This window comes from Pempheris klunzingeri, chromosome 24, assembly GCF_042242105.1.
Source record: "Pempheris klunzingeri isolate RE-2024b chromosome 24, fPemKlu1.hap1, whole genome shotgun sequence".
In the NCBI taxonomy this organism is placed as follows: domain Eukaryota; kingdom Metazoa; phylum Chordata; class Actinopteri; order Acropomatiformes; family Pempheridae; genus Pempheris; species Pempheris klunzingeri.
Genome location: NC_092035.1, coordinates 7,584,604 through 7,596,805, shown reverse-complemented (window position 1 = coordinate 7,596,805; position 12,202 = coordinate 7,584,604). Strand labels below are relative to the sequence as shown.

Below are 12,202 nucleotides of genomic sequence, written 5' to 3'. Positions count from 1 at the left end.
TGCAGTCAAAACGTGTCGGGGGCATTTCTGTCCAGGCAGTCTGGTTTTGGACTGCTGTTTTTCTGTGACAGCATGTTTGGGAAATGTGCTTCTTTATCTCTTTACACATTTTAGTGAGTCCTCTGAAAACAGAACACGATCTGATGGCTCAAAAACATACATGCACACAGTGCAGCTAGTATTTGGATGCCCTTGTCGCTTGTCATTAGCAAGAGTCTGGCAGAACTCTGGCTGGTTGTTGATGTCAGGACTTTGGAAAGGCTTTTCCAAAGTCATGTGGCTTGATTTAGCCATCCCAAAACCACCTGATATGTTTTAGGGGTCAGTGAATTGAAATATTTAGAATCGACAGCACTGTAACATGCTGTACGTATATTTTTGACCCATCAGATTTTCAGAAAACCCACAAAAAACTTTTTTAACTAAGAAGTGCATTTATCAACCAGAGTGTCACAGAAAAAACTGTTGTAGAAATGATTTAAATCCCCAAACTGCCATGAAATATTGTCCCTTCCAGGTGTTTAAGCTTTGACTGTAACTGTAAGACAGGAAGCAACATAGTGAGCTTTCGTCACAGCTGGAGGGAACTTTGACCATCCCACAAGACAGCTTTTGGTTGCATGCTTTAGGTCTTCCATTATCTTCTTAAAAAGTACAATTTCCTAAAGAAAAAAAAAATCATCTAACAAAGCATCATTAGTAAAAACAAAAACGTTAAAAAAGCAGTTTTTTCACGTTTTAGGCCGAGGACCCAGCTCAGCCTTCAATAGCCTTAGCTTTATAAGCCTGCTCTAGCCTTTACAAACGACATGAGTCCAATGCAACAGAAACCTGCTTCTCCACCGTCACACATGTAAATGTACTGAACCATTTTAGGGTGAACTGCATGACGAAAATGAATTAGTCATTTTAGTTTTCTAACTACATAAAGTCCAACAGGAGCTCACGTACTGCATGGAGACTGCACTTGACTAAATTATTAAAAAGGTCTCAATTGTGTGTGACATGTATCGATCTGTAAGGTCCGGCTCATAGCTCATCCAGAGACTTAGAGGTAACGGTTAGACCTATTTTTCTAAAACAAAGTATTTAATTTGCCATTATTTTTCTATGTAACTTATTTGTTTTTAAAGACCCTGGTGTTGGATAGAAATGTGTGGACTGCTGATGGAAAGATGATGAATGCAATGCACAGCCTCTCAATGTAGCACGACTTCAGTGACAGGCAACACTTTAAGCTGGGTGCTGCATTTACTGTATGCTGTTGAAATAGTTTTGATTTGATTTTGCACATTGATTTTCATATAATTTCTTCACGGATTTTTGCCTCTGACAAATGATGAAATCTCATCGCGATGAAGAAGCTCGTTTGTTTAACACTTCCAGAAGAACTGAGAAGTCTGGGAGTGGAAATATTAGCTGATTAGGATTAAAACAGATTATACTTTACAGGACCATACAGATGTTTCCAGCAGAGCGCGGGGTGTTTTCTTTCATAAGCTTTCTTTCTCGAGCACAGATGTAGAACAAAAGTTGCTAAAGCCTAACTCGACATGTCCGAGGCCTGATGAGTAGTCTACTGAACTTTCATGGGATTTGCAAACTTTTGCACAGATTAGAAAACTTGCTGTACTGGATATAAATGTCACTTTTTAAATCTAGTGCTGTTCACAATTGTTTTTATGCATTTTTTAAATGTTTGCCACTGTATTTTATACAATGCAACACTTAACAGCTAATTTGAATGTTTCCGTTCTTAACTATATTTAAAGAAATGAACTATATTGTGTAAATAGACTGGGGGAAAATGCGCAATTGTATAAATTAATAAACCGAATGCACACTGATTAGAAAGTGTTTATTGTGAGTAACAAAATATGATCTTTACTGCGACACTAGGTGTGTGCAGAGGTTAACGATCACTACATGTGGAAAAACTCAGCTATGTTTGAACTGTGACATGGAAAACAAAGTTTACAGCTGCAAAATCTGAGGCACATCGACATACAGTAGTTATAAGATAATACGTTTATCTCGCTATCATTAGTAATGGTATCAGTGTGGGTTTATATCAGCTCACAGTCACTTTGGCTTGTGTCAACTTAAACGTCAAGCTAAAATGCATCTATGATCTACTGTAGTTAGGCTCAACAGAAGTTTTATAAAACACATTATTTCCTGCACAAAAATATCAAACATATAATGCACATGAGAAAATGTGGTAGCTATAACAGAATTCCTAACTGTTCAGTGTAAAGGCAGATCAGCATCATGTTATCTGTAAATACTAACATTTATCACAAACCATGATGCTGCCATTACTACTAAGTTCTATATAAATGATTTTTCATATATTAAATCATACATTCAGAGATTATAATGGCACAATAGGTGTCTCACAGGTCACATGATCCTTATAGTATCAGTTCACTTTGCACTAGCAGAGTTTCATCCCAAAATGAGACCCAAAGCTTAATATTCAATCTAGATAGTCAAAACACTCAATGCTTCGTTCTTTAAAGCCCCTTTGTGTACATTTTTTATGTGTTTATTTTTCAAATCAGTCCAACACCAATGTGCTGTATGTGTCCGTCTTATTTTGAAAGTCTGAAATTGTACACATAAGGGCTTTAAAGACACTGACATGTGCAACAATATCCTCTAATGCAGACACATACTGTCTATATATGTGTGTGTGTACACCTGATATATCTTCAGCATGTTCCCTGTGTGACATACAAGACTAAAGCATTATAGCAAGCATTACAAACAATGGGTACTGTCCTTTTGCAGCTTCTGGCCTCTCAGTCTAATATACTGGCCTCCCTTTGCATTCCTGTGAGGCAGTGGTGCAGAATCCACCACCGATTGGTTTGTTGAAACGTCCTGACCTTGTGGTGTGGGACGTACAGCAGCGCTCAGATGGACATGGTGCAAAGGATAAACTGTTGAGAGGAGGGGCAGAGAGGAGAGTGTCAGCCACAGCGCCTCAACAGGAAACGCCCTTTAAAGCAGCACTAAGGCATTTCAGATGCAGGCGAAACGGCTTGAAACGATGTCATGAAACCTGTACACTGAACAGCACAGCGTGGACATGTGGGACCTGCTGACACTGTGGGTCACTAGAGCACAGATGAAAAACAAACTAGAGATAAAACTACCTCTTTTCAATCAGTGGGAGTTTGGGTTACCAATTTACCCCCTCTAGCTCCTAGTAATTTTCAAATCGTCCCTATCATATTTTATTCCAGCTGTCCATTGTGAAATCTTTAATAGAAAAGCAGATCAAAGCAATATTAAAATGATGGGTTGTGTGCACCACAGGTCCTAAAGGTGCATTTTCCCATGTGTATCAGAGTTTGACACAACCCTAGCACAGCTGTGAGAAAAGGAGCATTTCTGGTATGTCCTAATGACCTTTTTTCTTTAGTTTAATAATAAAAAATGCCTGACAGTAACGTACGTTCAAAAAAAAAAGACATGTTTAACTCCATAACAGATGACTAAATGGGATCTTTTGAATTTGCACATTTAAAATCAACTCAACACAAAATTAGAAATCCCTTCACTTCACTTTTTGCCTGATTTAAAGGCATTTTTCAATACAGGAACTTCTACAGGTCAGAAATGATCACTCCTCCCTTAAAGTCTGCATGCAGGTTCAGTATTCTCTGCTGCTGCATAAAATGTTAATAAAGCTAAGGAGGTGCTTGCAGCACAAGGTTAGTCCCCCTCCCCAGTTTCCATACAGCCCAAGACAATGATATGTGCAAACTAGTCATAAAGTGAGTGGGAGCTCCAAAAAGAAAACAACGGTCACAGTGTGACAGATGGACTTACATCATCGTACTGGAAGGTGACAGATCCCTGCTGCATGGTATCTCTCCGCCTGAAGTGGTCTGCAACAGAAAGAGTAGACTGTCACAGCTTTCAATAAAGCTTCTTTCACAGCACCTAGTGACAGAGATTTGTTCACAGAGCCGGACAGAATGTCACCGCACTTCAGAGCAAACAGCGGGGATTACAGGCGGAATGAAAACCAAACTCGCTTTCACCGTCACGCCACATTAAAAGCACGCATCTGCACACGAGTGGCTGTTCACTGAACGTGTCAGGTCATTTCTGTCTGATACAGATCCCGGTCTTGCGTTTCATACCTGTGAGAGATCGCAGTTTGACACAGCAGGCCACGTAGTCGTCGAAGAAGATTCTTCCTCCTTTGTTGTAGCGCTTCATGATGGCATTTAAAGCCTGAGGACTGACGCGGTAGCCTGATACAGAGGGGGAAAATGTCAGATTTATTTTGATTCTCATTTCGACATGTAGTGCCACTATTTCCTGTCAAACTGTGGATCAAAGATGCACCTTAACATGACTGTAAAGCCCTAAAAATACACAAAACCTCACTGTATCTGAATTCGCTACATGGCTGCTGACAGTATATCATTATATTAGCAGTGCGCCATAGTCGGCATGTAATGTTTAACATTAATACCCTAATTCCACTGGAAACACTGCTCTCTCTCTGCTCACTCAGAGGGACTTTATTAACATTTGCATATTAAACATGAATGGTAGACAAATACGCCAGAAAATCATTTAATTAGGCTGATTTCTTAACTAAACCACAGTGAAATTATAAACTTTACATGAACTATAATGTCAGGCAGAATGACACTTTGTCGGACATTTTAAATGCTTTTAAATAATTACTGTGAAATAAATGGCATTTCACGTCATAAAATGTCCCATCCTAACTTCTCCTCTTCTAACCTGAATGTACATTTAGAGGGAATATATTAAATGAAATGTTGGAATATGGAACATATGTGGTGGGAATTAGAGTAAAACATGAGTGATGTTTTCACTGTTGAACTGTAGATGACAGTCTCCTAAAGTTCTCTTTCAACATTTGTTTCGGTATCTCACTATGGGATATAGAGACTCCCGTATTACCAGACAAGCTTACCTCGAAGACTGGCAGTATGAGACAGTGCCGCACATATTTCCTCAACAGAAACACCCTGAAACAACGCCCAGGATATAGCCATACCGCAGGTGGAGTGGGCATGCAGACTTACAGGAGGTCGTACCCCCTTTGCTATTATAAGCCATAATAATGCAGACATGACTAATTGGAAATTTTGCATCGCCTCCCCGGTGAAAAAGTGCCAGACAAGCTCCCTCCCTTAAGGGTGCAATGGCAGCCTCGGTGCATTTTACAAACACCTGTGGACTTAATGAAAGGCCGAACGGGAGCACCAGATATTCGTATGTTATGCCTTGGAAGGCAAACCTGAGATATTTCCTGTGCGGGGGATAGATAGGGATGTGAAAGTAGGCGTCTTTCAGGTCCAATCGCCTGGGTGCACAAAGCATATCAGAGTTACGCGCGTCAACATTCTGAACTTGTACTGTCTTAAGTATTTGTTCAGAGCATGCAGATCTAATATCAGCCGTAGTCCCCCGCCCTTTTTTGGGACTAGGAAATACCTTGAATAGAAACAGCTCTAACTTTGTTCTGGCAGAACAACCCGGATTGCTCCCTTGTTTTGCAGAGAGATGATTTCCTCCTTCAAAATAAGAGCCTTTTCTCCCTGAGCCTGACACTGCAATATCCCGTTGAATCAGGGTAGAGTGGATGCAAATTGGAGCCTATAATCCCTGGTTACTGTTCTTATCACCCAATCTGACGCCCCACATGCACCCCACTGTTGTGCTCTCTCCGCCAGCGGGCCCAATGGTGCCACCGGCGTACCGTGCTGGACGGTTGCGCTGGGCTGCGCAGTCACAGTGCTCATGAAGCCCAGCCACCCAGCCCCCCTGTACCAACAGTGGCCTCATGGCGCCCCCTTGCAGTGTTGCAGAGGGCTGTGCAGCCATATCCCGTTCCTGTCTTATTTGTATTTTTTCCATTAATAACTGTGCCCTCGACCTGGGGCCTGGATGCGTACCGGAAAACATGTTTATTAATGATTTTAGAGACTAGGTACTGTTGTGTGCTTCTGTGACTCAGTCGTGGCTCCTCTGAGCTCTCTGCAGGTCCAAATGTCCTCCTCTTTGTGTGGTCGTGAACTATGAGCGCCAACACGGCCTCTGCACACCTCTTGTAGGGCCTGCAACATTCCCCTTTTAACTTGTTCAGGAACAGAACATCTTTCCATGGGAAGGAGACCGGCAGCACTAAGTAGTGCGGCTCTTCTTCTTGGCCAGGATGGGCAGCTTGGTCCCCTGGCGTCACATTGGCTGCAAAGGGTTTCTTAGCCCAAGCACCTTTGGCTTCAGGCGGCTTGCACTGACCTCGGTCGGCCGCCTGAAGTTGAGGCTGACGCTTTGGGATGCGGTAGGCCAGGTAAGAGAGGGTAAACTGCAACCTTTGTCCGCTTATAAATGATTTGAAGGGCACATTTGGCCAGGCAAGTCTTTGTAGAGAGACGAGCACAACGCTCACAAGAAAGCTGAGGTGCTGAGGCATGTTGCAGCCCCAGGCATGCAGTACATACAGAGTGGGTATCCGCCCCAGCAATCTTGTGCCTGCATGTGCAGGTCCTGGCTGGGAGCCCGCCCTTGTCCATGGTGAGGGGAGGTCGAGTTTCCGACATAGTCAGCTCCAAAAGAGAAGCGATATGCTAGTATGGTGGCTAGCTGAAGTAGCTGCTGTTTGATGACAGACCAGCTAAACCCAGAAAGCAGTGCAGCGTCCGGTAGCGAGTGGTTAGCTCACTCTGTAAACTGTGTTGCTAGCCGTTAGCAACACCCGCAGACTGAGAGGTAGCTTCTGAGAGCGAGAATAGGTTTTAGACTGAGGATAAGGACATGACGTCAGGTTTTTATAGCAGGAGGAAGTGCCTCTAGGGAGCAGACGTCACGTCTGTCAGCCAGTCAGGACTGGTGTAGTGTTAAGCAGCTTCTGGGGGACAGCATGGAGAGCGTGCTCCATAGTGAAATAGCAAAACAAATGTTGAAAGAGAACCAAAACGTTAAGGCTCTCACCCATTGCGCTGATTGCCTGAGTCATCTCGTGAGGTTCAACGGTTCCACTCCTGTCCTGGTCAAACATCATGAAGTTCTGCTTCCAGCCGTTCAGGGCTGTGAACAGCTCCTTGAACTCATTGAAACCCATCTTGCCTGTGCAGTCCCTCTGGCAGCAGGCTGGTTAAGCTTAAATAACTGCCGTGCCACATGGACAATGACTGCAAGGTGTGGATGTAGTGGAGAAAGCAGCTAGTTCGAGGCTGAAACACACCTACTGGACACATACTTCAACAAGTTTGAATGAGGAGTTAGAACATGATAGCAGCACTGTGACATACTTGAACCAGGACTTCAGTCTTCTTTCCAGCTCTGACTGACACAGAGAGGTTTTTTTCTAGCTCCACCCCCATCATACAGAAAGGATACATCAAGCATTGCAATCATTATCCTGCACGTGTCCAGGCTGAATGCTGCGAAGATGACACAAGGTAAGAATTAGTCAGGTTAAGACACAAACATAAAAACACCATCAAGATTTCTAAACTTGTAACAATAACTTAGTGATTTTTAAAACTGAACCCTATTATTTACATATGTTGGGATGTAAATGATTGGAATCAGTCCTGTAGATCACCTCAGCCGGCAGCTGCAAATCAGCTGTGATATCTGTAACTGAATCTATCAAAGCACATCTGCTAAGAGTGCTTGTTTTAGCCACTAACAGGCCCGGGTTGTTGTTCTAAGAGCATTACAGAAAGGATCCCTACAGAGACAAGATCCTTTTTGTTGAACCAGAAACTGTCATTATATCACTCCCTTCAAAGCCACTAGACTACATTGACCAAAACAGTACTTTGGCCTTGCAGAACATGGGAGTGCTGTTCTACAGCTGCCTGGTTAGTTTATTTGTGTTATTTTGTGTTACACAAATATTATAGTGGATTTGAACTAAACCTTTAAGACAAACAATAACACACACACACCCTAACCAATGAAGGCAGTGCAGATCAGCATCTCCTGTGTTCTGTGAGAAAAACTTCCAGTTTTAGTCAATGGACAATGGAGGCATAATGGCTGTTTCTGGTTAAACATAAAGGATCTTAGAGGTCAATCAGGATCATTTCTGTAACCCAAAATATGGAAAATGTGTAAAAACAGCACCCAGGTTTAAAAATACTGCAGTTATCCTTTAAGTCATTTGAAACAGGGACAGTCTATGATGTAAAATGTAAAGGATGGTGAGCAGCTGCACAACCTGCTTCACATGTTCACATAACACCCTCAGGCTAAAGGTTTCCTGCTGACAAGCTGAGTTAACACACCCTATTTTTTTACTTCTACATCACAAAGTCTTGTTCATAATCAACTGAATCCTGCAGGTAATGTGCTTATTCAGTCACTTCTGGAAACATATGCTGAGGGACTTTTAAAAGGATATTTGGGTGGTGGGTGAGTAAATAAGGATCTAGTCAGCTCACCTACAAATCAAAACAATTCAAGAACACTAAAGATGGTGTCACACAATCATGTGTGACAGTGAAAAATCACATTTTTGCAGCACACATATTTATTACATTTCATAAACTAGCCATCTAGCATCTGTCAGCAGTCAGCCAATCACCATCAACATACATCCATGTATTGTAATTGTGGTTTAGCAGGCCCTCACTCTGTTCCCCTAATTCACTTCCCCTTAAGGGAATCCCCACTGCCATGTTCAGTAATGTTCTGAAAAATCAAGAGGACTTGCTGCAAGTTTGGTCTGTCAATAGTGTGTCAATAGTTATTACCAAATATATTGCGTTCTTAAAGCCCTCCAACACTGTGCGGGAAAATGTGATTTCAATGCAGATTGTGTCTTATCAAAAGACTGCTGATCAACCCTGATGACATGTGGTGCTACCTCGTATATATGCCAGGAGGAAGTGAAGAAGGTGTTGAAACACACCAGGTGCTCATTCAGGAAACGTGTCAACCACAAGCATGAGGGTCAACCGCGCTCCTCTAATGGCGTGAGTGCAGCCCCAGCTGTTTATTAGTAAATCCATTATGTTACTACACTTGACTGAATAAAACCTGACTGCACATTGTAAAATATCTCCTGGGGGATATTTGGGTGAACTTACGAGTGTAGCTGCCAGTGAAACCAGACTGGGTCAGACACCTCTGGAGCTCCTCCGCATCGATCTCACCATCCTGTGCAGGACAGAGAGAGATATTCAGTCATGTGTGACCCTCAGGAATAAAAAATGTTCTAAGGAGACTGGCCCGCTGCTCATGTGTGAAGATGGGAGTCAAGAATCACAAAAAGAAACATCCTCCATGTCCTCGTGTCTGCCACTGCTTAAGTGCTGTATAAACTATGCCGAGTTAAAATAGAGAAAGCAGCAAGAAAGAAAAAGGAAGTGTGAGTTTCAAGCATCTCTGAAGTGAAGTAGTCTCATTCATTATAAACAATGTGTGTCTAAGTCTGGAATGGAAATGTTTTTTCTGCTCCAAAACGGAAAAAAAGCAGCTGTCCAATCTGCTGGTCTGTGATTATGTAAGCGCCAATAAAATGAAATGCAGTTTAGCATCTCACCAGATAGCACAAACAGTAGCAAGTGTATATAGTTAATAAAAGTAAAAAAGACGGGATGCACTGCGATATTTATAACACAAAACAAATACAGCTACAGAATTGAAGTAGCTATGATATTTAAAGTATGGACAGACTAAACATTATGTACAGCAGAATGAGTCAATAACATTGAATGTGCATTGAGTTGCATTTGTGACCACAGGACCCTGTACAAACAGACCCTTATAGCCTTAGTGAGCTTGTGTTAGCTTACAGTAAACACTCACTGCTTTACTGGAAGAGGATATGCTAATGCTAATAGGTGTCTGGGAGGCAGAGCTAGAGCTGCCAGAGGGGCTGAATGTAAGACTATAGGGTGGGTACATTTTACAGCACGTTACTTTTTGCTGATTAAATGAAGACAAATAAAGGACACTCACAATAGGTCTCTTAAACTATTCAGAATTTTGGCACTTTGTTTCATTGGCAGAGCTGAGGTGGCAGTTGACGGTCAGTGGTAGTACCGTTATGCACTGAAAAATTCATCCATCCTGAATCTCTTCCTTGAGGACATCTATTATCATTAGCATATCCTCCTCCATTAAACCTGGCAGTGTTTTCTGTAAGTTAACCAACACTAATTAGCTGTCAACACTTCCCTTTAAGCGTCTGTTTGTACAGCTTCCAACAGCACAGTCCATCCCTTACAGCTGCAAACAGTTTATGTAACCAACAGTCAGCAGTGATGTCTCTCAGGCCTGCGGATCCACTGGAAACTGTTTTATTGTGAAAAGCTGCCATCAGCTTATGCCACCAGTGATAGGTGCAGTCTGCAGGGCAGCACTGAAATACATCACTGGAAAATTCACATCACAAAAAATGAAATAACTGTCTGATTGACATTTATTTTTATTTGATTATGATCAAACAAATGCATATAAATAAAACGAATACATTTGTCTAAGCGTGTTGCTTTGGTTGTTTGTGCTTAATCTTCCATAGTTTTGTACAAAATGACAAAAACCAAAACACAGAATTAACCATTTTAAACTACCAAAGATTACTTTACATCTTTCACCGTTAAATCAGTCATTTGCACTGGTCGCATTTCCAACATTTCAAGCAGTGTGAAATCAAGTTGAGGCAGAGGCCTCATACATTTCAGCCATGACGATACTGAACTGTTTACATGAAAATGCAAAAACGGCGTTTTTTGTTCTTGTCCGAACTGGAATGTGAAAGCGAAAACAAACATTTGGCTTTCATAAAAGACTACATGTATAAAATGTGCTCTTCAAATCATTTATAAGCGGACAAAGGTTGCAGTTTACCCTCTCTTACCTGGCCTGCGATGGCTGTAAAATAACCCCACATTGGATCATTGGCAGCTGGGGGCGGGGCACCATACGTGCCTGGATAGCCTCCTCCATAAGCGGGATATCCTCCCTGAGGTGGTGCACCTCCCATCGGCCCACCCATGTGTCCAGGCATGGGGCCTCCCATGGGGCCTCTCATGGGCCCTCCTGGCATTCCTTGAGGCGGCATCCCCTGAGCTGGCATGCCTGGCATCGGACCCCCATACTGAGGCAGAGAGGAGGATTTGGTTCAGAAACATACCAGGCATTTATTGAGTTTGTCAACACATGTGTTTGGAGATCTCTAATAAAAGCTGTGTAAGAAGTGTGTTTGATGCTGATGTGACGGAGCCCTGACTGTTACTTCAATGCTTAAGAGGGTGGAGGGTGTGTCTCCATAATTAATCTACTCTATTATTATTTAGATCACAAAGAAATCACTGCAGTGAACATTTAGACTTTAATAAAAGTTATTTTTAGCTTCTTTACGTATACAAAGCTCATACTTTTTGGACCATTTAAGACCTATTAAAAGGGAATTTGAAAGATTTTCCAGGCAGCAGAATAAAATCAAAATTGTGTGTATTTGTTGTTGATGCAAAGTGTACAGGGTTTTTTTTGACAAACTTCCCACACTGTAGGTGTGCCCTCCTTTCAAATACACAGTCAGCTAGGTAGGTGATTTCTGGTCTTTATTATCCTGAATGTGGCGGAATTTGCATCCCGGAAGTAATTTTTTTCTTAGTTTTACAGTCAATTTCTAATAAACTGTGGATGCCAGTATGGCTCCAGACGTACACCTTATTGTGGTTAACGGGTTTGAGGATGTCTGCTTTACAACAGGAAGACAAGGAAACCTGTAACAGCACACACTGTGACAAACTGTCGGAGATCCACTGAACCAAGAGCTGCTTGCTAGCTTTCCTGCTAACCACTGTAGCTTGTCTATCAGCATAAAATCACGGTAACGTGTTATTTACTCACCCCGCCATACCCTGGATAAGCCATTTGGTGGAAGAGGGCAAACTGGTCACAAGTTTAAAATCTTTAAAGTGTGGTTGGCGTCGAGCACTAGTCGCTTTACACCAGGCTTGTAACTTCCGATAAGTCTGAACATTTTCTACATCATATCCGATCTGTCGGAAGTGAGTTGATTGACAGCAGAGAGAACCAATGGATGGAGACTATTAGAAAAAGACCCGCCCACCACCCGAATATTGACAGTGTGTGCTGCCTTTAGGGACCTCTCGTAAATTTAAGTTCCATCTACAATTTCGCCAGACTTTATGTGCGTTTTTTGGCAAGGCCCCAA

General features: G+C 42.2%; 1 protein-coding gene across 1 annotated transcript; it reads right to left on the bottom strand.

The window, feature by feature from the left end:
* Positions 1–1,843: 1,843 nt before the first annotated feature.
* On the bottom strand, positions 1,844–12,011 carry gca (grancalcin). The gene is made up of 8 exons (XM_070855878.1): positions 11,875–12,011; positions 10,877–11,116; positions 9,102–9,171; positions 7,402–7,445; positions 6,994–7,141; positions 4,158–4,271; positions 3,841–3,899; positions 1,844–2,945 (listed from the first exon to the last, which is right to left on the bottom strand). The coding sequence occupies exons 1-8, from the start codon at positions 11,896–11,898 to the stop codon at positions 2,919–2,921; spliced, it is 726 nt and encodes a 241-aa protein (XP_070711979.1). The 5' UTR covers positions 11,899–12,011; the 3' UTR covers positions 1,844–2,918.
* Positions 12,012–12,202: the final 191 nt, after the last annotated feature.